This window comes from Macaca mulatta, chromosome 16, assembly GCF_049350105.2.
Source record: "Macaca mulatta isolate MMU2019108-1 chromosome 16, T2T-MMU8v2.0, whole genome shotgun sequence".
NCBI classification, from domain to species: Eukaryota; Metazoa; Chordata; class Mammalia; order Primates; family Cercopithecidae; genus Macaca; species Macaca mulatta.
Window position 1 is genome coordinate 64,420,598 of NC_133421.1, and position 27,881 is coordinate 64,448,478.

The 27,881-nt window shown below is 54.0% G+C and overlaps 1 protein-coding gene across 3 annotated transcripts in view; it reads left to right on the forward strand.

The window, feature by feature from the left end:
* Positions 1-1,519: 1,519 nt before the first annotated feature.
* THRA (thyroid hormone receptor alpha) overlaps positions 1,520-27,881 on the forward strand; it is a 38,472-nt gene continuing 12,110 nt past the window's right edge. For 2 of the 3 annotated variants that reach the window (XR_013406735.1, XM_028836460.2), the window contains exons 1-7: positions 1,520-1,647; positions 12,750-13,098; positions 15,423-15,490; positions 16,060-16,160; positions 21,970-22,117; positions 22,753-22,958; positions 24,842-24,988. Coding sequence is in view for 2 of the 3 variants with exons in the window: in XM_028836460.2 (XP_028692293.1) it covers positions 13,046-13,098; positions 15,423-15,490; positions 16,060-16,160; positions 21,970-22,117; positions 22,753-22,958; positions 24,842-24,988 (723 nt within the window). In the remaining variant the exon portion in view is untranslated. The remainder of the gene's footprint in view (positions 1,648-12,749; positions 13,099-15,422; positions 15,491-16,059; positions 16,161-21,969; positions 22,118-22,752; positions 22,959-24,841; positions 24,989-27,881) is intronic. The other variant, XM_077971568.1, reaches the window with a different exon arrangement.

Here is a 27,881-nt window from a genome sequence, read left to right on the forward strand (position 1 = left end):
CTGCACTCTGCACGCTATAGGTTTCATCCCAGTTGCTTTTCTCATCTCCATAGTTCCAGGGACCCCAAGAGAGGTACCCTCCCCTCCACCAAGAATTACAAACTCCAGTACCCCCTGTGAAAGAAGTGGCTTCAACAGCACTGAGGATGCAGGTGGCTGATACTAAGACATGAGCAAGGGCAACCCAACTTGGGTAAGCTGTGGGTCAGAATCCCACACTCACCAAGTGATTCTGCCCAGTATAAACTGGGCGATTAGCCGAGCAGCTCCCCCTAACACACACACACTCGCATACACACACACACCCCTCCCCAAGAGCAGACTGTGTAGCCAGAGCCCCACCCTGAGAGCCGTGGGAAGGCCGTGGCCCCCGCTGGTAAAACTGGGCTAATGACAGCAGGGGAACCGGCGGGGCCAGGGGGGTGCTGGGGTAATTAGGGCTCAGCCTGGCGCTAGGAGATCCTGAGATGAAAGGTGCTCTGGCGTCACTGGGTTGGTTTTATGTCCATGAATGCAGGTGTGTGGTGTGTGTATGTGTGTGCTGGGGGTGGGGCTGGCATGGTGGAGACCTCTCCTTTGGGTTGGGTTAGGGGGTCCATTTGTACGCAGCCCACCGTCTTCCTTAGGTTGACTCTGGTACCATTTGGATTTTCGTGGGAGCAAACATGGGGGGAAATACCATCACCGGGGAGCTAGGAATTGAGGGGGTATGGCAGCTCTTGTCCCCTCCCCAGCGCAGGAGAGGGAGCAGATTGTTGGGGAAATGGCTGGTGACAGAGAATAGAAAGAGCCTATATGGAGAAGGGTGACGTTGGAAAGGGGAGGCAGTGGTTCGGTATTGATGTTAGAAATGAGAGGGGAGGGAGGTAACGGGGAATGAGCCCCCACAAGGATTAAAAACGTAAGATGATTGAAGTTAAAAGGACATCAGGGGTCACCTGCCCAGCCTTCGCACCTGAAGCTTGAGGAAGCTCTGCCCCCGACAGCAGTGGCGATTTGTCAAGGTCACACAGTGAGTTACTGGCGGAGAAGGGACCCGAACACCCAAACAAACTCTACACCTGCAAGCATTTGGTGTTTAGACTTTCTCCCCCATGTATAAGGTGCAGGCGGCTCGTCGATACTTCCTCCTCCACCCCCACGGTGCACACCCGAAAACCCCCCAATTCTCCCGGCAAGCAAAGGCTATTTTTTAATGACATCTTTTCCAAAATATGTCACCAAGTACCCACTCCTGCGGGAGCCGCCCGGGCGGGGGAGGGCGAGTCAGAGCGGGGCGGGGCAGAAGCGGCCGAGGGGCGGCCGGGCCTCTGGCGGGGGTCCCGGGGCGCGGCAGGGGGCGGGGGGCGGGGGCGGGCGGCGGCGAGGCGGCCTGCAGGGAGCAGCCGCGAGCCGGCCGGGCGCGCCGAGCCCGAGCCCCAGCCGGAGCGGGGCGGGGGAGGGAGGAGCCAGAGCGGCCGCCGCCTCTGCCGGAGGAGCCGCGGGGCCGCCACACTCGCCCCCCGCCCCCCCCGCGCTCACTCGCACTCACACCCGGGCGCAGGAGGCGGGCGGCCCGGGCCCCACCGGCCCCCCATGGACGCCCCCAGCACGGGGCGCTGAGACCCCCGCGTCGCTGCCCAGCCCGGTCCAGCGCGCCACGCCGAGGTAAGGAGGAGGGAGCGAGGGCATTAATATGCAAATGCCTTGCGATTGATTATGCAAAGCCGCGGGGCTCCGTGGCCAGCTCCCAGGCGGGCTGGGGGCGCCCAGGGGGTACCCGCTGCCAGCCTCAGCCTTTCCCGGCACCCCAGTGACCCTGTCACGAGCCCGGGAGCGTCAACTGACGCCCTGGGGAAGGGAGGTGTTGTAGGAGGTCGGTGGGCCCCGGGGTTCGCAGGCGGAGATGGCGTCCGAGCCTCCCCCTCGAGGGCCCGCCCGGCCTCTGTCCGGCCAGTCTGCTGCGCATTCCCGGGCCGGGCCCCGTTGCCGGCCGCCGGAGCTCCCCCCGCCCGCCGCGCCGCGGTTTGTTTACGGTGCGCCGGAGGCCTGCCCCCCCCAGCCCCCACCCCTAGCCTCTGAGGCCGAGTGGCCTTTGCAAAGCTGCCTCCAGCTGCGGAGGGCAGTATGAGTGCGGTGGCGGTGGTGGGCTTGCACGGGTCCTGGGAGAGGGAAGTTCCCCCCCTCGCTTCACCCGCCTCCCAGTTGAGCATGGCTGTCTGGTTGCAACACTCCTAATTGCAAAAACGCGGCTGTTGGGGGGAATGTGTGTGTGGAGGGGGTGTACTTGATGGTGCCTAGATGATTAGGAGAGTTGCTGGCTGGGGAGGACAGGGAGAAATGGACCTGTTTGTGTACCCCACCTTGTTTCCCTCCCCTTGCAACGTGTCTCTGGTGCCCCTTCTGCATGTGGGGCCCTCCCTTGTCCAGCGTGAAAGAAAGGCCTGGGGGATGACAGGGGCAATTGAAAGAACCACCGTTCCAGGGGTGGGGGTGGGGGACACAGAAGGAAAGACAGTGAGGTGGGAGCCTGCCCCTCAGTGCTGCCTTTGGCTCCAGGAGGGGGAGGGGATGAAGGGGGCTGTTGTCCAAAATAAGGGGGGGAAGCAAAAGTGACATGCAGACACAGAGATATGTCCACACAGACAGCCACATGCACACCCAGGGACACCCAGGCGGACTCAAGGACAGGAGCTACTGGACACACCCACATGGGGACAAGGGAAGAGGCAGGCTGCTGCTGCACCGTGGAGCTCAGACGGGTGGGATATACCCACGGGAGACCAAGAGCATGGGGACCGACCCATGCACATACCCACCCACACACAGGGTCACACGGAGATGCTGTCACACACTGGGGCAAGGAGGAGTTGCTGTCACCCACACATAAAAAGTCACTGTCACATGCATGCATGCACACAGAGCAGTTGCACACAGCCGCACAATTACAAAAGACCCTGTCACTCACAGGCACACACGTGCTCGCATGAGCCCAGTCACACAGACATCATTGCTTGCCGTGACAGTCGCTATCACTCAGTCAGATGCAAACACAGTTACACATCAACACATGTATACACAACTTAGCAACAAGTATTTTCCTGGACTCTTACTGTGGAACTCTGAGGTTCTGCAGGCAACAAAACCCTTGCTCCCAAGAATATTAAATTTGGCTGTATGAAAAGGTGTTCCTGCGTAATGGTGCAAAGCCTGCATTCCTAATGACATCTTCTTGGTCTCTATCGATTGAGATACCACCCTACTAGACAGTGAGCTCTTAGAGACCTGGGAGAATCACTTAAAGAGCTCTGGATGCCACCCAGAGCCTAGCACAAGGGCTGCTCTGTAAATACTTGTGAGTTGATTGACTGTGGAACCTGCAGACACAGGTGCACTCATTTGCACATGGTCCCCTGAACTAAGGTACAGAACGAGTTCATGAGGCCCAGGTCCCCACAGTTGCAGGTCCACACCAACAGTCGTGTCCACACAACCCCAGATGCACACAACTGGAGCCTGTGCAGCCAAGCACACACTTAGATGCACACAATCACAGACTTTTCCCCTTCAGCTTCCTCCTCCCTTTTTCCTCTAGGCTCAGCCACTGTGCGGGAATGGGCTTTTTTTTTTTTTTTCTTTTTTTTCTTTCTTTCTTTTAGAGGGACAGAGAAACAAGAGCAAAGACAGTGGGTTCAGGGGGGTTCCAGAGGGCCGAGTCATGGGCTCAAAGCAGTATCCAGTGACTTCTAGAAGCTGGGATTCTCTTGACTGCTGGGGGAGGGGAGAGCTGCTCTTCTCCCTACCCTAAAAGCTCTGGGGTGTCTAACTGCCCCTGCTCTGAGTCATTTGCCTGGGCCTTTCCTGGGAACAGTCAGTCACCCCCAGCTGAGTTCCTGCATCCCACCTTGAGTCTGGCCCTTTTTCCCACCTGGACCCTTCTGTCCAAACTTGGAAGCTTTCCTTAAGAGGCCATCGGCTGACGAGTGTCTGTATGAGTGATGTGTATTTTTGACTTGGAATTTCTCTCTAACTCTGTCTCTCTTTCTGTTGTTCTGTCTTGCAGTGTCTGATTCTCCCTCCCTCTCTCCTTTTTCCTCTGCCAGTCTGTAACTCTCTCTCGCCCTGTCGCTACCCCCCGTCTACCCCTGTCCTTGTCTCAGAGCTGGGGACTGGCAGCAATGTTCTTCATACTTTTCCAGTTGTTAATACCCAAGCTCCGCCCCTCGGCCCCCCCTGTGCAGCCTCTGGGGTCAGCTTGAGGTTGGGGTGGGGGGCGGGGGGCTCAGCTGGCTGCTCAGGACTTCCTGCACTTCCTTAGTGCTGCAGCTGTGGCCAGCAAGTTTTAGGGGCTGGGAACGGGGGAAGAGAGGGGGGGTCAGCCACTGCCCATGCTGACCCCTCGGGCCTGCATGTCTGGAGACACCAGTTCTGTGGGCACCCTCAGGGTGCAGGCTGCAGCCAGCTAGCAGCTCTTAAGCAAGCCCCCCACACTGGCCCAAGCTGGAAAAGAACCGCCCCCATGGGCAGTGGGGGAGCTGGCAGGACCCTGCTGAGTTGGGTCCACTGCAGGGCTCACAATGGCCTTTCTCCACACCCCTGGCAGCTGAGGCCCACCTCAGAGATGCCCAACAGCTGTGTCCTCTTTGCCCAGCCTCAGGGCCTGGTTCTGAGGGCACAGCTGCCCAGACTAAGTGTGTGCTAAGCGAGGCCCACCCATGAGTGCAGGTTCCAGCCTAGAAGGGGTACCTCTTCCGGAAAGGGAATTTGAGGAGGGGGGACTGGGGTAGGAGACACAGAGCCCAGGGGCACCAAGCACTTCTCACCATGCCCCCCTCTAGCCTTGGCCTATTTGGAGGTGGAGGCACCCACAGGGCAGCTACAGAGGGGAAGGACTGAGGCTTGGTCTCAGGGAACATATAGCTGGATGAAGGAACAAGGCATTGGGCTGGGCACAGTGGCTCACGCCTGTAATCCCAGCACACTGGGAGGCCGAGGCAGGCAGATCACCTGAGGTCAGGCGTTCAAGACCAGCCTGACCAAGATGGTGAAACCTCATCTCTACTAAAAATACAAAATTAGTTGGGCATGGTGGTGGGCTCCTGTAATCCCAGCTACTCAGGAGACTGAGGCAGGAGAATCGCTTGAACCCGGGAGGTGGAGGTTACAGTGAGCTGAGATTGTACCACCGTACTACAGCCTGGGCAACAGAGTGAGACTCCGTCTCAAAAAAAAAAAAAAGAAAGAAAAAAGAAAGAACAAGGCATTATTTCTCAAGCAGGTGATATGCCATCACAACTAAGAGCAGGGATGATGATGACGATGATGATGGTCATGATTGACCTGGACTGCCTGGGTCTGAATCCCAGCTCTGTCACTCGCTGGTTGTGTGACTTTGAGCAAGTGATTTAACTTCCCCGTTGCCTTATCTGTAAATTGGGGATGATCATATCTACCTCATTTAGCTTTTTTGAGGAAAAAATGTTTTTAAAAGTGCCTAGTTCATAACAAACTGTATATGTGAGCGGTTGTGATGGATGAAGGAAGCTGTGGGCCTGGGGTCTCCCAGATTTCTTACAGTAGCTTGGTGGACAATTGGATCTCCTAGACATCAGTGAGACTGGGGCCTGGGGCAGTGGGTCTCCAATTTCCAGCCTTCTCACCCTCATGTAATCTTTTCCTCCCAGACAAATTTTTGCAACCTGGAATGAGTGTATGGGAAAGAGCCCAAGGCAGGCCCCTCTGCCCCCACCCTCCTTTCACCCTCGCCCTTCAGCTTACAAGGAGCGCTTGGCCCCTCAGCCTGGGACACACCCCACCAGCTAGGGGCACCTGCATAAATCTCTGGGCATCACTGCATCTCTGTTCAGAGTCTGAGCTCTGGGGGTGGGAGAGAGAGAACAGGGAAAGCTGTCCCCTCTCTTTCTTATGTGTGGGCTCGAAGAGGAGGCGGTGCCCTTCCTCCCTCCTGGGAGCCCAGCATTGGTCAACCAGGACCCAGCCGTGGCTGATAGGCACCAGATTCCCCTCCCCCGCCCCATGGAGTGGTACTTAGTGTGAAAGGTGGTGGCAGAGAGAAACTGAGGCACTGAGTAAGGACCAGTGTGGTGGGCACAGCACTTTGAGATTCAGCATCTGTCCTAGGTTGCCTCTTTCCCTTTGTGAATCTGGTGATCAGGATCCCCTGTCCAAACCCCTTTTATTTAGCCCTGCCCTTCAAGGTGAAGCAAGGACAATGGGAGGATACCCTGTAGGGGTGACGGGAAGCCTTTGGAGTGGGAACCAATCTCAACTCTAGTTCTCGGCCGGGTGCAGTGGCTCATGCCTGTAATCCCAATATTTTGGGAGACCAAGGCAGGAGGATCACTTGAGGCTAGTAGTTCATGATTCGCCTGATCAACATAGTGAGACCCCATCTCTAAAAAAACTTAAAAATTAGCCAGGCGTGGTGGCGCATGCCTGTGTTACCAGCTACTTGGGAGGCTGAGGCTGGAGGATCACTTAAGCCTGGAAGGTCGAGGCTGCGGTGAGCTGTGATTGTGCCACTGAACTCTAGCCTGAACAACAGAGTGAGACCCCACACACACACACATATCCTCTCAAAAAAAAAAAACCCAACTTTAGTTCTCATTGCTGCAAAGGTGTCTAGGGGACTTTGGAGAACTTTTGTGTCTCTTGGGGAGGGAGGCAAGCATGACCATGGTGGGAATATCACTGACTGGGAGTTGGGAGGCATGGCTTTTGACGTTCACTAGTTGTATGACTTTGGGCCTAGGTTTTCATTATCTAGAGACAATGGTTCCTGTCTCACTCAGGGTGAGAGCAAATAACACAAGGTGGGATGACCCCTGTGTTCAATCCATGTTGCATCCTGGCATGGTGAGCAATGCCTGTGGATTCTCCTTTCTTCCCAGAGCCTGGCACATGCCAGGGTGGGGCATACATATGCTGCCTGGAACCAGAGACAGTTCTCAGTCTCTCACTGAAGCATCTGGGGCTGGTGTGTGGTGGGGGCACATGTGGCTGCACCTTGGTGTCATTTGGCAGGCCAAAGCTGGGGTCATAGGGACCTCACTCTGGTACACCATTGTGTGAGGTGGTCCAGAGGGAGGGTCAGAAGTTTGCTGGGTAGACAAGGGAAGCAAGATGGGTGTTACTGGTGCGCAGGAAATACTATCCTTGCTTCCCTGTTTTGGGGGTGGGCGTTAAAGGTTGGTACCAAAGGCACAGCCATGCCCCTCAGCAGTGGCCAAGAGCAGAATGATTGAACCAAGCCCCTGGCCCACCTCCTCCTCCTTCTCTCTTCCTCTTCTAAGGAAGAGATCTGCTCTTGGCTCCCAGAGCCCCAGCTGCCTGTTTCTTTTTCTCTTTTACCAGGCAAGGGGGTGGGGGAACAGGGGAACCAAGGCTTTGGTGTCTTTCGGCATTTTTGTACACATCAGTGAGTGGGTGTGTTGTGCACGCATCCATGTGAGAGTGTTTTTGTGCATGTGTGGGCTGGGGAGGGCTCTGAATATCTCCTGGAACGGTACCCAGAGCCCTGTGGCTCTGCGCATGCGGGGTGAGTGTGTGTGTCTGCACGTGTCCGTGTGTGTGCCGGAGACTCAGCTGCATTCACGCGCGCACTCTCTCCCTCCCTCTCCCTCTCTCTCTCTCTCCCCCTCCCTCTCTTTCTCCCTCCCTCTCTCTCTCCCTCCCTCCCTCCCTTCCTCTTCCCTGTCCCTCTCTTTCCCCCTCCCCCTCTCTCTCCCTCCTTCTCTCCCTCCCTCTCTGTCTCTCTCACACACACACACTCAATCTTTCTCTCTTCCCTCCCCCTTCCTCCCTCCTTCCTATTCCCTTCCTCCTCGCTTTCTCTCCCTGTCTCTCTATCTCTGTCTCTGTCTCTCTCTCTCTGCCTCTGCCAGTTCTGCTTGGATAGGGGCTAGCTCCTGCCTCTGGGGTGCCTGGGAGAACATCCCTGCCTTTCTTTCCCTCTCCACCATTCCCTCCCCTCCTGGGCCATGCTCCTCAAGGCTTGCAGGCAACTTCCTCTACTGCCTTAGAAGAGGGAGTGAGGAGGGAGGACCCCAAGCCTTGTGCCCATGGTGCCATCTGCAGCAAGTGCCTTGGCCCCGTGACATTCATGCCTCCAGCATTCAGCTGCCCCAGCTCCCAGCTCCAATTACCCACTGGCTGCTGGGGGAGGGTGGGGAGAATGTGCCTTGCCCAGCTTGGGGGTGCTCCTGCTTCTGCTTTCTTGGCTACTTGGATCTCCTGCCTCCGCTCCTGAGGGGAATTGGGCTGGGGGGCGTGAAGTTCTGTGGGCTGATAAGGAGGGGCTGAGTTCTCCAGTATGGGTGTGCGCATGACCACCCACCAGTGGTCATGGGGGATGGATGTGACCTGGGAGGAGACCTCCAGACCTGGGCACCCACCTTGATGCCTGGCTGGAGCTGGTCCAGGCAGGAGGAGGGAGAGGAGAGCAGCAGGTGGGTGAGGCTGTGGGGGAGCCGGGTGGGAAGCACAGTCTTTGATGTTAATACTGGGCATCTGGCCCAAGTCAAGGCTGCTGTTTATGTCTTTCTGTCTCTGACCTGCAGGGGGGGTTTCCTGTTATATTCTTTTGGGGTGGGGTGGGGAGGATCCTTTGTTTAAGTAACCAATCTCCCCTTATGAGGATCCCCACCCCATCTCCCATTCTCTAGCCTGTAAGGTCCCACAGTGGCTAGGTGATGAGTCACTGCCCCCCAGCTCCAGACCTGTCTCCTGGGGGCCCAGTGAGAGCTCACTAAGGGGTGCTGCCTCCCCTCCTCCCGTCTCCCCCATGCCTGCCAGGCTGGGGCCCTGAGTCTGTGTGTACTCCTCTGCCACATCACACCTGCCAAATAGTACCTTCCTTCCCGCCTTCACTCCTCCTCTCCTTCCTGGCACTAGGATAACAGAGAGTTGGGTGGGGCAGCCCTGCTCAATCCATACCTGAGAATAGAACAGGGGGTATGGGAAAGGAGAGGGAGTCTCAGTCCTAGAGAGGCCTCTGCCCCTCATCGTGGGGGCACGTGTCGCTGCTGCAGCACTGCCACCACCACAGACTCCCAGGGGCCCTTGGTGTGGGTGGCTGCCCGTGGTGCCCATGTTGGCATGGGGGCAGTGCTACCCACAGATGCCTGTGCCCATGCATGCCCATTTATGTGTCTGGGCCACAGCGGCCACCCTGGCCCCTCAGCATCGCCGTTCCTGGCTCCCATGGTGGGAGGCTGGGTGATCAGGAGTGGGTGGTGGGGGAGGGATCTCCCCCCACCCTAGCAGCAGGCAGAGGGGAAGGGGAGAGGGAGGTGTGAACCTACCCACAGCACTATTAATAGCCCACATGCCAGGCCACCAACAACCAGCTGTCACCGTGGAAACCATTCCTACGCCCCCCCTCCCCCTAGCCTGCATGGGGTGGGACTTAGGGTACGAAGCCCCCCCACCCATCTTTCTTTGTTACCTTTCTCTCTTTGTCTCCCCTCCTTCATGTGTCTCTCCTCCCTTTATCTGTCCTCCTTTCTACCTCATCCCTTCTCCCCATCCCCCATCTCTGGCTCCCCTTTCTTCCTCTCCCTCTATTGCCTTGTCACCCCTAGCTCTACCCCAGCACTGTCCCATTTCTTTGTTCTTCCCCCTCCTCCCTTCTTCCCTCTTTCCCCCATCAGCCTTTTTACCCCTCCTCTCGTCTTTCTACCCTTTTCTCAGCCACCCTGCATGTACTGTCCCTGTAGCTGGCAAGGAGGGCTGGGCTTTCTTCAGAGCACTAAGGACAAAGTTCAGGGGCCCCAGAAAGGTGGGGCCAAAGCCCAGAGCAGATACGCAGGAGGGTTAATGCAGATAGTGTTGGGGTTAGATCCTGGGGACAGAAACTCCCCTCTGGCAGCTCCAGGAGTCCTTTGGGGGTGTCCTCAGATCCACAGGACTGCAGAGTGGGATGGCCCAGCAGTGGGAACCTGGCGGGGCGCCTGTGGATGCCGCATTGGCCCTGTGTCCCTGTCCCCCCATGGCAGAAGCACTTAAGCTTAATGAAATGCTTCCCCCTCCGCGGGCACTTTGCCTACACTGCCACCCAGCAGCTCTCATCTCACAAGGAGGGAGTGGGTGGCCAGGCCAGCTGACAGGTGGGTCTTGCTGTCCTGCTGTCCAGCCTGGGCACAGAACCCCATAGCTCCGCCCCCTCAGCCTCCTTGGGGTGGGGCCTCCCTCACCTCTGCAGAGGGGGTGCCGGGAAGGAGTTGGAGGAGTTAAGCTGGACTCTGGAGGAGGGGAGAGAGGCTGCCCTTCATTGTGGGTACCCCTGCCCCATGCCCCTTACCCGCTGACCTTTTTCTGCCCACTGCTAACACAGGCTCACGTGGTGTGTGTCTCCCCGATGTGTGTCTTCCCGCGTGCTGGGCCCTCTGCCTCGCCTCTGTATCACCCCAAAGGCCCAAGTGTGTCCCTGGAGAGATGCCAAGGAGTCCCCAGGGGTTCCAGCCTCTTGCTGGGTACCCAGTGAGGGTGCCCGAGGCAGCAAGGACAGCACCTTGCTCCTCTGCCCACTACCAGGGGCTGACTGTAGCCTGGGCCGCACTGACCAGCACCAGGGCACCATTCAGTTCCACAGAGGGGTGGGGCAGAGAGCAAGCCCGCCCCTCCCCCCAGCGGGCACGTGCAGGCCCTTGGCAGTACGCAGACACATTTGGAGTTAAGGCTGGGCAGGAGAGAGGGAAGGGGAAATAAACATGGTGGCTTAGGTTGGCACTGCCCCAGTTCTGCAATGTAGCAACTGGTAAGTGGCAGGGGCCTGGGGGAGGGGGCCCTCAGGAGCCCTGGCCTGGAGCAGGAGCTGCCCATGCCATGTGGTTGCTGCTGGTGTTCCCTGCCCAGCCCAGCCCACAGCAGCCAATGCTCATTCCTGCACACACTGGTCCTCCTCGGCTACCCCCAGGGCCTGCTACCCGGGGCTGCCCCTCTCTCAGCATGCCCACTCCTGTGCCTGCCTCCTCCCCTCCCCGGGGGCGCTTGGGCCTCCGGCTGGCGAGTGGATTTTTCCAGCTTCTGTAAACAAGTGGTGGCAGTGTGCCAGGCGGGCAGGAGACAGGCGGGGGCAGCACCACAGCCAGGGTGTGCCAAGCACCGAGGCACAGCCTGGGGGGGAGACAGAGACACCCAGACCCAGAGAGAGACATTCAGACACAGACAGACAGACAGACATATGCAGGCAGCCTCGCTGGATGTGGAGTCAGAAGATCGTCCTCTATTGTCCAGCCCAACCCCTGCAGCGGCACTCGCCCCCTGCCCCTCACTGTCTGGCTGAGAGCATTAGGCTCCAGTGCCCAGCCCCTGGGCTTCCCCACCCACTCCTTCTCCTCCCCAACCTCCACCCCTTAGGGCTGGCTACGCCATTATAAATTTATAACAGGAATTTCTCCACAAGCCAAGAAAAACTTGACCTACTTTCTTGATGGCTCCCTGGGCTAAGGCTCCCTGCTCACGCCCCCCCACCCCAGTCTCCTGTCCAGCCCCCAGTGCCCAGTCCTGGTCTGGGGTGGGCATCAGAGGCAGAACAGACCACTTTTCTGTGCAATGCCCATGCTGTCCACACCACCGGCTTGCCTGGGTGCAGAGGCCCCATCATGCTGCTGGCCCTGCCCAATCTGCTGACTTATCTCCCCGCCTCTCTTCCCACCCTGGCTCCTTATCAGCTCCTGGGGTTGGGGCCAGGGGGCCTAGGGGTGAGGTCTCATATGCAGCAGCCACGTGACAGAGGTTGAGGTCATATGTCAGGGGAGCTGTACCCTTTGTCCCCCTCCTACCTGCCACACCTGCCTGTGTGCACACAGACAGTAAGCCACAGGTCTGCAGCCCAGGGTCAGAGGTGCAATGCCGTGGGACGTGGGGATGGTGGGCCCAGCTTGGCACTGCCCTGGACTCCAGGTAGCAGAACAAGGCTAGCATTAGGGCCAGGCCATGAGGCTTATCCGACAGCCACCTGCTTACTAGCTGTGTGAACTTGAGTGAATGATCAAACTTTCTGAGACTCAGTTTCCTCATCTGTGAAGTTCTCCTGCCCACTCTGGAGGGCACAGATTATCTCTGCAGTTAACATGTGTTAGTTTCCTTTCCTTTCTCCCTTGCCATCCTGGTTGATAGCAGCTCAGCTAAACCAACTAAGTCTGGTCCTCGGCCTGGGAAGTGGGATTCAAGAGCTTGTGTGGGAAGCTCTGGAGTCCCTGAGGGGCCAGAGCTGGGGATCAGAACTTGGCCGGCAGCATGGGAGGTCAGTTCCCCAGAGTTTTCAACATTTCTCTCTATTAAGGCACAAAGATGGGCATTCACGCTCACTGCGTGCCGCTCTATGTCCCACCCCGCCTGTGCTGAAAACTGCTTGCCTCTGGTCCCCTCTTACCCCTATAATACAGAGGAATTTCAGGAAAACTTGTCTAGAGGGGTGGTAACAATAGCTAGTGTTTAATAGATGCTCATTAAGGGCCAGGCATTTGTCTGAATGTGAAGACTGAGACATATTACCTAGTACGTGAGTGATCTCATTCTCTCCCTCCATTCCTTCCTATGTCTGGGGCTTAGGAGGAGGATCTCCGATCTCGCCTGCTGTACCTGTGATCTAAGGGATTATCCTGGTCCCCTCTCTACGCCTGCCCTTCCTGCCCCCTGCTATCTTGTTATGGGTCCTCAAAGCCCCAAATGTTACCACCAGAGGGATCCTACCCACCTTCCCACCATGACACCTTCTTACCCCTGCCTCTCTCTTCTGCCCACAGGGATCTCTGGACAGGACAAGACTCCGAAGCTACTCACTCAGCCCACAGCCCGGGACCCACAGACCCAGCTTGCCCCAGCCCTCCCACCTGCCACTCCCTGGCCCCTCCCACCGCCCGCCCCCCTGGGGGCGCAGGGCATGGTGTGAAAGGCCAAGTGCTGAGGCGGGTATCATGGGTGCTGTGCCCTAGGGCCTGGGTGGCAGGGAGTGGGTGGCCTGTGGGCGTGCCGGGGGGGCCAGTGTGCCCACCCCAGTCTCTTGGCGTGCTGGAGGGCATCCTGGATGGAATTGAAGTGAATGGAACAGAAGCCAAGCAAGGTGGAGTGTGGGTCGGACCCAGAGGAGAACAGGTAATGGGTTCAGCAACTAGGTCATGCCAGCTCCTAAGCAGCAGGCATGGGCACCTGGCTGAGCTGTCCTTTAGGCACCGCCGTTAAGTACCTCTGTGGGATGGACATGAGGCCAGCAAGCCTTCTGCCTACCTCTCTCTGGCAGATGAGGTCAAGTTCAGATGTGACAGGCACTTGGATTGAGAGATGCTCATTTTGAAGTCGGAGTGATACAGAGCAAATTACAGGGAGCACATAAGGGGCCCTTCCCTAGACAGTGCTGGGCAGTCTCAGATGCCCCCAACGTCCCCTCCACCATTGCTGCCCTCACCTTGAGCATGTGGGATCCAAACAGCCTTGCCATTTTCCTCCTCTCCCTGCCAGCCCATTTACTATCTGACCACAAGTGCGTTTTCCACAGGCTGTGGTTCACGTAGTATGACATTTCAGGGCACATGCACCAGTAACTATTGGTCACAGCCCACGCTTATATTTGGAATCTATTGGGAGCCCCACAAGCTCTTCCTTGTTCATGGTCAAGGGCGGGCACTGCGATGGGGCTCCTCCCAGAAAGTGCAAAACCATGACGGTTTTGCTTCTACGTGGGTGAGGTGTCAGCCTTGCACATACACCAAGGGATGGTTACCTATGATCTGCATTGCCCTGGAGGAGCCCAGAGGGTCTCTGCCTTTTCCATCAGCTCCAAGTGGCACAGAGCTTTGTCCCAGTTGGCACGGTGCCCTGGGAGCTGGGTACAGCCTGTGCCTATGGCCAAGGAGAGGGTGGGGGTAGGGGTGCTCCAGGGAGCAGTGTGGCTGACTGTTTCCTAGGAGATCAGATCCTGAGCCAGGAAGCCAGAGGCCTGGCCAGGCAAAGCCCTAAGGCCCACAACTGGGTCCCTGAAGGGTAGAGGAAGTAGATGGAACTCACAGCTCGGCAGGGCATGGGATAGCCCCCCTTCCCCAAAGCCTCACCCCAGGAAGGACTCTGAGGATGATCTGGCCTGTAGCTGTGTGGCTGTCACTTGCAGCCCCTGTGCCTCCCAGCTTAGGCTTCTGTGGGTCTGCAAGAGTCTGCTCCTAAGGCTTGGAGAAAGGCAGGAATGCCAGTTCCTAGTCCCCTAAGACTGCAGCCCCTCCCCCATTGCCTTCCCCTCCCCCATGTCTATGCGCCACCTTGTGGCTATCTCTAGGACTGCACTCAGAGGCTGTGAGTCTGGTGGTAACTCCTGAAGCTGCCAGCTCAACTGGGACCTAGGTGGCCTGAGTTCCCCTGCACCCAACCTTCTGGAAGGCGTGAGGGAGACCTGACCTTTCAGCCTCGTAGGAAGTAGACGGGAGTAATCCCCAGGGGGCGTGGAGCACAGAACTGTCTGTGACTGTGACCCTGGCCAAGGTCACTGTGTCAGTGTGTTGGGAGCTGCATCCGGCTCCAGGAGGAAGGGGCCTGCAACATGCCACACACAGGGTGGGTGCGGGAGCTTATACAATCCTTGCATGCATGTAGAGGGTTTATGTAACCTGTGTGCACTGAGGTTATGTAGCATGTATGTGGAGAGCCTGGCAACATATATGTGCAGTGGCTGAGGGTTGCTAATAATACCTTGCACAGAGGGGCTCAGTCCTGGCTCTGACTCCAGCTCATGGTGTCACCAGGCACAAGTAGGGTCTCAGTTTGCTGCTTTGTTAAATGGAGGCTGTGCAGGGGGTGACTCTAGTGTTTTCCATTGCTGTGGGTTATTTAGCATGTATGTATGATCTGGAGCTCAAGCAACACGTGCACACTGGCGGGATGAGGGTGGTTTTATGAGGTGCCTGTGCAGAGTGTTGTGTAACACCGGGCCATATCCTAGAGGTTGTATAGCACATTTAAGAATGCCCTGAAAATTTCACAGATATGTCAGCCCTGGTGCATACTCACCATCCGTGGGTTTATAGTGAAAGCTGCATGGTTATTCATCTGCGCCGGTGTTATGTTGCATATGTATGTGTGTGTTCTAAAGGTTACATAGCTTTAAGCATATCCTGAGAATTCTTCCAGCGTATTTGTCGTGTACTGAAAGATGAGGATGTCCTGCGGATTGTGGGTGCTTCAGGTCTTCTGGTGGGTGAATGTGTGTGTGTTGGGGCTCTAGAACATGCTTGTGCCACAGCCAAGCCCCTTATCTCTCTCCCCTGCAAATTCCAGATAGCTGGACCCTTTTAAGCATTGTCAGCTGACCCTGGGGGTGGGAGGTAGAATGAGGACACAAAATGGAGCCTGGGGGGGATTGTATAAGCCTCTTGGATGAGAAAGGGGCCACCCGAAGACTGCTCTGTGATTCTGCCCACTTTGCCCCCATCCAGTGCCAGGTCACCAGATGGAAAGCGAAAAAGAAAGAACGGCCAATGTTCCCTGAAAACCAGCATGTCAGGTGAGGCTGGCTGTGCGTGCCCCTTCTCCACGTCCCCGACCCCACCAAACCCAGCCAGGGCTCCCTCCGGACCTGGACGTGGAACAGTAGTTCCTGTGTTCCCTGGGGGGAGCTTCCTAGAGGGCTTGGGATGGACTTGTCTGGGGCTGAGAAAGGTGATGATGGATGTGCCCAGCTTTTGAGGGTGGATTAGGTCAGGAAGGCCTCTTCCCTCCCCCTAGTACTCTCATCTGAGGCCCCACCAGAATCAGGGCCTGAGCTGAAGGACTGAGGGGCTGTGTTATCCCCAGTGAGCTGCTGAGATTTATTTTTCCCTCTCCACCATCCTCTGCCTTGTAGATAGAGCAAGAAGAAAGCCCTGAGTGGGTAGTCAGAAGAACTGAGATTCTTCATACTCTTAGGGCAGAGGATGGACAGGTTCACCTCCCATCTCTCTAGGATTCTACCAGGGAGGCTGGGCTAGGAGAGGGGCCAGAAACAAAAAGTTGAGGGATGGGGAAAAGTGTGAGAGCCCCTCTGCTGGGACTTCAAGCCATGCCTGCCTTCCTCCATCCTTTCCTTCCTCCCAGGGTATATCCCTAGTTACCTGGACAAAGACGAGCAGTGTGTCGTGTGTGGGGACAAAGCAACTGGTTATCACTACCGCTGTATCACTTGTGAGGGCTGCAAGGTATGGAAGCTACCTCCTGCCCCTCCCCTGCCACCTGAGCCCCCGTCTTACTCCCTGTGTCACCTAAAGCCCCCCTGTTAGGTCATCACTTTTTTTTTTTTTTTTTTTTCTGAGACGGAGTCTCATTCTCGTTGCCCAGGCTGGAGTGCAGTGGCGTGATCTCGGCTCACTGCAATCTCCACCTTTGGGTTCAAGCGATTCCCCTACCTTGGCCTCCCGAGCAGCTGGGATTACAGGCATGTACCACCACACCCAGCTAATTTTTTTGTATTTTTAGTAGAGACGGGGTTTCACCAACAGTGTTAGCCAGGCTGATCTCAAACTCCTGACCTCAGGTGATCCACCCGTCTCGGCCTCCCAAAATGCTGGGATTACAGGAGTGAGCCACCGTGCCTAGCTGTTTTCTCTTCTCTTATTCATTCATTTGCTCATTCATAATTCCTCCTCTGCCACTCACAGGAAAATTGCCTAACTTCTTTGAGCCTTAGTTTCAGTTTCTTCATCTATAAAATGGGGATAATCATTCTCTCTACCTTATGGCATTGTTGGGAGAATGAAATAATTCACCTGAAGTGTTGAAAACAGTGCCACCGGGTGCTGTGTCTCATGCCTAAAATCCCAGCCCTTTGGGAGGGAGGCCAAGGTGGGAGCATCCCTTGATCCCCCGAGTTTGAGACCAGCCTGGCCAACACAGTGAGACCCTGACTCTCCAAAATTAAAGAAGTTAGCTGGGTGTGGTGCCACATGCCTGTGGTCCCAGCTGCTCAGGAGGCTGAGGTGGGAGGATTGCTTGAACGCAGAAAGTCAGGGCTGCATTGAACGGTGGTGGTGCCACTGCACCACTTGCTCTGGTGACAGAGCAAGATTCTGTCTCAAAATAAAATAACAAAATATAAAAAATAAAACAGTGCCACGCCCATAAGAAGCATTTAATAAAAAATGCCAGCCATCAGCCATTCATTCAGTGTATTATTAGGTGTGAGAGTGTAGTACATACCTTGCCCTCAAGCTGCTCACAGCCTGTCAGAGAGAGACACAACTTGAGACAAACATCAGCAAACATCAGTGTTATTCAAAATGTGGTTCGTGGACCATCTGCCCTACTAGTTAAAATGCAGATTCCCAGGCTTCATCTTTTTTTTTTTTTTTTGAGACGGCATCTTGCTCTGTCGCCCAGGCTGGAGTGCAATGGCATGATCTCGGCTCACTGCAACCTCCACCTCCCAGGTTCAAGCGATTCTCCTGCCTCAGCCTCCCGAGTAGCTGGGACTACAGGTGCCCACCTCCATGGCCGGCTAGTTTTTATATTTTTAATAGAGATGGGGTTTCACCATTTTGGCCAGGACGGTCTCGATCCCTTGACCTCGTGATTCGCCTGCCTTGGCCTCCCAAAGTGCTGGGATTACAGGCGTGAGCCACCGCACCCGGCCTGCCCAGGCTTCATCTTAACCCTACTCGCTCAGAGCCCTTTTGTGGAGCCCAGGGATCTTCCTTTTAACAGAATCCTGGAGTGTTTCCAATGCACCTGAAAGAGCAAGAGCCAGTGCTGGGGGTGTAGTGGGAGCTGGGAGCACAGAGGAGAAGAAGACAGCAGGTTCTTCCTGGCAGAGGGGACAACAAGGTCATAGACTTTGGGAGGCCTAACTGTTTTGTTTTGTTTTGTTTCTTTGAGACGGAGTCTTGCTCTGTTGCCCAGGCTGGAGTGCAGTGGTGCGATCTTGGCTCACTGCAACCTCTGCCTCCGGGGTTCAAGCAGTTTTCCCTGCCTCAGCCTGGGTAGCTGGGATTACAGGCACCCGCCACTAAACCTGGCTAATTTTTGTATTTTTAGTAGAGATAGGGTTTCACCATGTTGGCCAGGCTGGTCTCGAACTCCTGACCTCAGGTGATCTGCCTACCTCTGCCTCCTAAAGTGCTTGAGAGGCCTAATTAGATTTCACTTTGATCATTTCAGCCTGGATAGCCTTTCCAGGATCACCTCCTAAAAATTCAAGGCCTTCCAAGAAACAGAATTATTTAAATCCCAGCACTTTGGGAGTCCAAGGCAGGCAGATCACCCGAGGTTGCATTGTTTTCAACACTTCAAGTGAATTATCTGATTTAATTCTCCCAACAGTGCTATCAGGTAGATAAAATGATTATCCCCATTTTATAGATGAAGAAACTGAGACTCAGATAGGTTCAGCAATTTTCCTGTGAGTGAGAGAAGGGGTTATGAATGAGCAAATGAATGAATGAGTAAGGTCAGGAATTTGAGACCAGCCTGGCCAACATGGTAAAACCCTGTCTCTACTAAAAATACAAAAATTAGCTGGGTGTAGTGATGCATGCCTGTAATCCCAGCTACTTGGGAGGCTGAGGCAGGAGAATCTCTTGAACCAGGGAAATGGAGCTTGCAGTGAGAGCAGAGATTGCATCACTGCACTCCAACGTGGGTGACAGAGCGATACTCTGTCTCAAAATAAAAAAAAAAAAAGAAAAGAAACAGAATTATTTATATGTTAAAGGCCAGGTATGGTAGCTCACGCCTGTAATCCCAACACTTTAGGAGGCCAAGGCGGGAGGATTGCTTGAGCCCAGGAGTTTAAGAACAGCCTGGGCAACATAGTGAGACCCTGTCCCTACAAAAAAATGTTAAAAGCAGCCAGGCATGGTGGTGCACACACACCTGTGGTCCCAGCTACTCAGGCAGCTGAGGTAGGAGGATCACTTGAGGCTGGGAGGTCCAAGCTGCTGTGAGCTGTGATTACGCCATTGCACTCTACCCTGGGTGACAGAACAAGACCCTGTCTCAAATAAAAAAGGAAAAAAAGGTTAAGGCTTGAAGTTTCTCTCTGTTTCTTGGTGTCAACCAAACCAAGACCATGAGGGATTTAGAGTTCCCTAGCAGTGGCAATACAATCCTGGAAGCAATACAAACAGTGTAGCATAGAGAAAGGATCTTTTACTCTTATGGACATCTGAGTCCCAGGGAAACACCCTGAAAAGACACAGATGCCTTGGCCCCACCCTTGGAGAGTTTGATTTTGTAGTTCTGGGGTGAGACCCAGGAATCTGCATCTTTGGTAGGTGCTTTTGGTGATTTTTTTTTTTTTTCAAGACGGAGTTTTGCTCTGTCACCCAGGCTGGAGTGCAGTGGCGTGATCTCAGCTCACTGCAACCTCTGCCTCCCAGGTTCAAGCACTTCTCCTGCCTCAGCCTCCTGAGTATCTGGGATTACAGGCGCCTGCCACCACACCTGGCTAAGTTTTTCACTTTTAGTAGAGACGAGGTTTCACGATGTTGGCCACGCTGATCTCGAACTCCTGACCTTGTGATCCACCCACCTCAGCCTCCAAACCAAAGTGCTGGGATAATAGGCATGAGCCAACATGCTCAGCTGCCTTTGGTGATTTTAATGCCCCCTGGAATCTGAGAGCTCAGACCTTGGTGTCCCATACCTGAGGCTCAGTTCTGACTCTGCTACCCACTGGCCACATGACTTTGGGCAAATTGCTTCATCTCGCTAACCTTCAGTTTCCTTGTCTGCAAAGTGGAGGCAGTAACAGTTCCTACCTCATAGGATTGTCCAGAGGGTTCAGAGTGATGTTCCATGAAAGACAAAGCTTATCTTTTGCAGGTTTTCTTGTTTTTTTTTTTTTTTTGAAATGGGGTCTCTTGTCACCCAGGTTGGAGTGCAGTGGTGCAATCAGCTTACTGCAGCCTTGACCTCCTGGGCTCAAGCAATCCTAAGCAATCCTCCCACCTCAGCTTCCAGAATAACTGGGACTATAGGTGCACCTCACAAACCCTGGCCAATTTTTGTATTTTTAGTAGAGATGGAGTCTCACTATGTTGGACAGGCTGGTCTTGATCTTGAACTCCTGGCCTCAAGTGATCTGCCTGCCTCGGCTTCCCAAAATGCTGGGATTACAGGTGTGAGTCATTGTGCCTGGCCAGCAAGGCTTATCTTTACTAAGTGATTGACACATTGTAAATGTGAAAAAAATATTAATTCTTCATATTATTGGAATCATCTTGATTTTTGAAGTGTTTCCTTTAAAATAAAGGTGGGGCTGGGCACAGTGGCTCACGCCTGTAATCCCAGCACTTTGGCAGGCCGAAGTGGGTGGATCGCCTGAGGTCAGGAGTTCAAGACCAGACTGGCCAACATGATGAAACCCCATCTCTACTAAAAATACAAAAATTAGTCAGGCGTGGTGGCAGGCGTCTATAATCCCAGCTATTCGGGAGGCTGAGGCAGGAGAATTGCTTGAACCTGGGAGGCGGAGGTTGCAGTGAGCCAAGATCGTGCCACTGCACTCCAGCCTGGGTGACAGAGTGAGACTTCGTCTCAAAAAAAAAAAAAAAAAAAAAAAATTTAAATTAAAAAAATAAAAGTGAATCCCAATGTAGAGAATTGAAATTTTTCTCTTCCCCTACTAGAGTTCATATTCAGTCCCTTTCCTTGACTTTTTTGGTTCCCCTGTTTTATGAATTCCACCTGCATGGACAACAGGCAACATATATGAGAATGGTTTTTGGGTCAGTGTTGTTTTTAGAGTCATTTAGCACGATGGAAAATGAGGTTTTACTTGGATTGGATTTCCTTTTTTTTTTTTGAGACAGAGTTTCGTTGCCCAGACTGGAGTGCAATGGCACAATCTTGGCTCACCACAACCTCCTCTTCCCGGGTTCAAGCAATTCTCCTGCCTCAGCCTCCCGAGTAGCTGGGATTACAGGCATGTGCCACCACGCCTGGCTAATTTTTTCTTTTTTTTTGAGATGGAGTCTCGCCCTGTTGCCCATGCTGGAGTGTAGTAGCGCGGTCTCGGCTCACTGCAAGCTACACCTCCTGGGTTCATGCCATTCTCCTGCCTCAGCCTCCGAGTACCTGGGACTATAGGCGCTCGCCACCACGCCCGGCTAATTTTTTGTATTTTTAGTAGAGATGAGGTTTCACCATGTTAGCCAGGATGGTCTCGATCTCCTGACCTCGTGATCCACCTGCCTTGGCCTCCCAAAGTGCTGGGATTACAGGCGTGAGCCACCGTGCCTAGCCTTTTTTTTTTTTTTTCTTTTTTTTTTAGACAGAGTTTCATTCTGTCGCCCAGGCTGGAGTGCAGTGGCGCAATCTCAGCTCACTGCAACCTCTGCCTCCCAGGTTCAAGCAATTCTCTGCCTCAGCCTCCTGAGTAGCTGGGATTACAGGCGCACACCACCATGCCTGGCTAATTTTTGTATTTTTAGTAGAGATGGGGTTTCACCATGTTGGCCAGGGTGGTCTTGAACTCCTGACCTTGTGATCCACCCACCTCAGCCTCCCAAAGTGCTGGGATTACAGGCATAAGCCACAGCATCCGGCCTCACGCCCAGCTAATTTTGTATTTTTAGTAGAGATGGGGTTTCTCCAAGTTGGTCAGGCTGGTCTCCAACTCCCGACCTCAGTTGATCTGCCCGCCTCGGCCTCCCAAAGTGTTGGGATTACAGGCATGAGCCACCGAGCCCCGCGACTTGGATTTCCAAAGCTGCTATTCCTTAAGGCCTCACATTATCCCCAGTTCAAAGCTGCCTGTTCTAGTCATCATTCCTACCTCTGCCACGAACACTACCCAGGCACCCCCAACCCCTCAGCAGCCTGGGGCTGAGGGCATGTATTTCTCAGGTCCTCAAGCCCAGTAATCTTGGACTTGTGGTGTCAGGAGGATGCCAGGTCCCCTCACTGATCTTACCTTGCTCTCCACCCCTGACCCCCAGTAAACTGCATGGTTGGTTCAGAAAGGGGAAGCCATGTCATGATCACAGCCTGCTCCATCTCCCCCTACCCCAGGGCTTCTTTCGCCGCACAATCCAGAAGAACCTCCATCCCACTTATTCCTGCAAATATGACAGCTGCTGTGTCATTGACAAGATCACCCGAAATCAGTGCCAGCTGTGCCGCTTCAAGAAGTGCATCGCCGTGGGCATGGCCATGGACTGTAAGGGGCCCGGGTGGGGGGAATAGAGCCAGGTGGCCTGGGGTGGGGATGAGTTTCAGGAGGGCAGCTCCCTTCCAGCGTGCCCTCAGGGCCCACAGGGCAGAGTGGCAATCCAGTCTAGGTCAGGCTGAGGGCAGAAGGTTCAGTGTCTTGGTTCCTGCTGCCCTTCTTCCTGCGTCAAAGGAAACAGGATCCCTGTGTGGGCCCCAGTGCCTACCTGCCTTACAACACTCGAGGGCCTTAGAGGAGTTGTTTGGTAGAAAGAGCTCCTGGGCACCCACTCTAGCACATTGTTCTTGACTCCCAGCGAAGGCACCCCACTCCTAGATGAGACAGGGCATTTTCCATTGGCTGGGGATTGGGTGGCAGGATCTTGGAGTAACCACCATCACCATAACCCGATAGACCAGAACATGATATTCATCTGGATCAGCCCAAACTGTTATTGACATGGTCCCGGGGATTAATCATGATCCAGGTTGTGCTGCCCAACTGCTAGGTGATTTGGGAAGTCACTTAGCCTCCATGGCCCTCGGTTTCCCTAACCTGTACTCTAGGAAGAATAGTTTCCGGGAGCATTATGGAAAGGGGATGGAGGGTGCCATGCATCGGACCTTGTGCCTATCTGTTGACAGTGGTTCTAGATGACTCGAAGCGGGTGGCCAAGCGTAAGCTGATTGAGCAGAACCGGGAGCGGCGGCGGAAGGAGGAGATGATCCGATCACTGCAGCAGCGACCAGAACCCACTCCTGAAGAGTGGGATCTGATCCACATTGCCACAGAGGCCCATCGCAGCACCAATGCCCAGGGCAGCCATTGGAAACAGAGGCGGAAATTCCTGGTAAGGAGAAAGGGGGCATGGGGAGAGCAGCAGCCAGGTGGCAGGGAGAGGAGAGTGAGCTCAGAGTCCTGTCTCCTCCAGGAAGTCTTCTTAGTGTAATCCAACCCAAAATACATACTCTTCCCACTTTTGCTGTCCAGATTTTATACACTTGCGTTTGTGTCCTTGCTGTCTGGACCCTGTCTACTCCATCCAATTGGGAGCTCCATGAGGACAGGGCCTTGCCTTCCTCATTGAATTTCCAAGGAGCAAGGGTGACCTTGCTTCTTTTTCCTGCCCCTAGTGACTGGGAGGAGAGGGTAAGGATACAGTTATGTCACAGTATTTTTGAGTGCCTGCTGGGTGCCAGGCATTGTGTTAGGCCCTGGTCAAGCTAGTGGCTAAGTAAATGATTAGTTCAGGACCAGATGCAATGGCTCGTGCCTGTAATCCCAGCAATTTGTGAGACCAAGGTGGGAGGATCGCTTGAGCCCAGGAGTTCATCTGGGTAACATACAGAGATCCCACCTCTATGAATAATTTTTTTTTTTTTTGGTATGGAGTCTCACTCTCACCCAGGCTAGAGTGCAGTGGCATGATCTCGGCTCACCGCAACCTCTGCTTCCTGGGTTCAGCGATTCTGCCACCTTAGTCTCCTGAGTAGCTGGGATTACAGGCAGCCGCCACCATGTCTGGCTAATTTTTGTATTTTTAGTAGAGACAGGGTTTCACCATGTTGGCCAGGCCGGTCTTGAACTCCTGATCTCAAGTGATCTGCCTGCCTTGGCCTCCCAAAGTGCTGAGATTACAAGGTGTGAGCCACCATGCCTAGCCTCTACGAATAATTTTTTTTTTTTTTTTTTTGAGATGGAGTTTTGCTCTTGTTGCCCAGGCTGAAATGCAGTGGCGCAATCTTGGTTTGCCGCAACCTCTACCTCCCAGCTTCAAGCGATTCTTCTGCCTCAACTTCCCAAATAGCTGGGATTACAGGCATGCGCCACCATGCCTGGCTAATTTTGTATTTTTAGTAGAGATGGTATTTCTCTATGTTGGTCAGGCTTGTCTGGAACTCCCAACCTCAGGTAATCTGCCTGCCTTGGCCTCCCAAAGTGCTGGGATTACAAGTGTGAACTACTGTGCTCAGCCTCTCTACAGATAATTTTAAAATTAGCTGGGCATGGTGGTGTGTGCCTGTGGTCCCAGGTACTCGGGAGGCTGAGGCAGGAGGGTCCCCTAAGCCCAGGAGGTCGAGGCTGCAGTAAGCCATGATTATACCACTGCACTCCAGCCCAGGCAACAGAGCAAGACCCTCTCTCAAAAAAAAAGTGGTCGGTTTGGGAGGAGATGGACAGTTGACTCTGTGTGGTGAAGGAAGGCAGAAAACCAGCTCCTGGTTCATGGTGGAGCATGCCAGAGGGTGGCACAGTGCACTGTTAAGGGCACGGGCTCTGATTCCAAGCAGATGTATAACAGTCAGCAGTCAGACTGCCCAAGTTCAAACCCTGGTCCTACCACTTGCTGGTCATATGACTTTAACCTTATTACTTAGCTGCCCCGTGCCTTAGTTTCCACATCTGTGAAATGGTGATTATTATAATTATTCCTTTTAGGATTACGGTCAGGATGAAATAAGACATGTAAAACATGTAGCCTGATGCCTGATCATATATTAAGTATTTAGTCATTATAGCTGCTACTACTGTTGTTACCATTGTTATTATTAGCTGACTCTGGCTCTGGTCTATCCTCTGCTCAAGGTGAAGGAAAAGCTTTGGGGCTGGGACTCAGGCACTTGCGGCCCTTCTTCCCCAAGCTGCCTTGGAGCTCCCCCTGGTGGGCAGGCAGCCTCAGTGAGAGGCTGAAAGGGGTCTGCAGCCCCAGCTGACCCCTGTCTTTCTCTCTAGCCCGATGACATTGGCCAGTCACCCATCGTCTCCATGCCGGACGGAGACAAGGTGGACCTGGAAGCCTTCAGCGAGTTTACCAAGATCATCACCCCGGCCATCACCCGTGTGGTGGACTTTGCCAAAAAACTGCCCATGTTCTCCGAGGTGAGTGGCAGAAGGGAGGAGAGACGTGGTGCTGTGCTGGAGGGAAACCTTCTCCCCCGGTCACCCAGCACAGGCTCATCTGAGGCTCTCTGGACAAGGAGCAATTCCCGTAGGTCAACACACACTCAGCACACAGGCACACATGCAGACACATACACAGACACACCTAGCACACAGATACATACACACACACACATACACACACATATACACATACACCCAGCACTCAGGCACACGTGCAGATACATACACAGACACACACACCCACCACACAGATATATACACATACACACAGACACACACATGTATACATACACCCAGCACTCAGGCACACGTGCAGACACATACACAGACACACACACCTAGCACACAGATACATACACAGACACACACATATACACATACACCCAGCACTCAGGCACACATGCAGACACATACACAGACACACACACCCAGCACACAGATACATACACAGACACACAGACACACACATATACACATACACCCAGCACTCAGGCACACGTGCGGATACACACACCCAGCACACAGATACACACACAGACACACAGACACACACATATACACATACACCCAGCACTCAGGCACACGTGCAGATACATATGCAGACACACACACCTAGCACACAGATACACACACAGACACACAGACACACACATATACACATACACCCAGCACTCAGGCACACGTGCGGATACACACACCCAGCACACAGATACACACACAGACACACAGACACACACATATACACATACACCCAGCACTCAGGCACACGTGCAGATACATATGCAGACACACACACCTAGCACACAGATACACACACAGACACACAGACACACACATATACACATACACCCAGCACTCAGGCACACGTGCAGACACACACACCCAGCACACAGATACACACACAGACACACAGACACACACATATACACATACACCCAGCACTCAGGCACACGTGCAGATACATATGCAGACACACACACCTAGCACACAGATACACACACAGACACACAGACACACACATATACACATACACCCAGCACTCAGGCACACGTGCAGATACATATGCAGACACACACACCTAGCACACAGATACACACACAGACACACAGACACACACATATACACATACACCCAGCACTCAGGCACACGTGCGGATACACACACCCAGCACACAGATACACACACAGACACACAGACACACACATATACACATACACCCAGCACTCAGGCACACGTGCAGATACATATGCAGACACACACACCTAGCACACAGATACACACACAGACACACACATATACACATACACCCAGCACTCAGGCACACGTGCAGACACACACACCCAGCACACAGATACACACACAGACACACAGGCACACACATATACACATACACCCAGCACTCAGGCACACGTGCAGACACACACACCTAGCACACAGATACATACACACAGACACACACATATACACATACACCCAGCACTCAGGCACACGTGCAGATACATATGCAGACACACACACCTAGCACACAGATACACACACAGACACACAGACACACACATATACACATACACCCAGCACTCAGGCACACGTGCGGATACACACACCCAGCACACAGATACACACACAGACACACAGACACACACATATACACATACACCCAGCACTCAGGCACACGTGCAGATACATATGCAGACACACACACCTAGCACACAGATACACACACAGACACACAGACACACACATATACACATACACCCAGCACTCAGGCACACGTGCAGACACACACACCCAGCACACAGATACACACACAGACACACAGGCACACACATATACACATACACCCAGCACTCAGGCACACGTGCAGACACACACACCTAGCACACAGATACATACACACAGGCACACACATATACACATACACCCAGCACTCAGGCACACGTGCAGATACATATGCAGACACACACACCTAGCACACAGATACACACACAGACACACAGACACACACATATACACATACACCCAGCACTCAGGCACACGTGCGGATACACACACCCAGCACACAGATACACACACAGACACACAGACACACACATATACACATACACCCAGCACTCAGGCACACGTGCAGATACATATGCAGACACACACACCTAGCACACAGATACACACACAGACACACAGACACACACATATACACATACACCCAGCACTCAGGCACACGTGCGGATACACACACCCAGCACACAGATACACACACAGACACACAGACACACACATATACACATACACCCAGCACTCAGGCACACGTGCAGATACATATGCAGACACACACACCTAGCACACAGATACACACACAGACACACAGACACACACATATACACATACACCCAGCACTCAGGCACACGTGCAGATACATATGCAGACACACACACCTAGCACACAGATACACACACAGACACACAGACACACACATATACACATACACCCAGCACTCAGGCACACGTGCGGATACACACACCCAGCACACAGATACACACACAGACACACAGACACACACATATACACATACACCCAGCACTCAGGCACACGTGCAGATACATATGCAGACACACACACCTAGCACACAGATACACACACAGACACACACATATACACATACACCCAGCACTCAGGCACACGTGCAGACACACACACCCAGCACACAGATACACACACAGACACACAGGCACACACATATACACATACACCCAGCACTCAGGCACACGTGCAGACACACACACCTAGCACACAGATACATACACACAGGCACACACATATACACATACACCCAGCACTCAGGCACACGTGCAGATACATATGCAGACACACA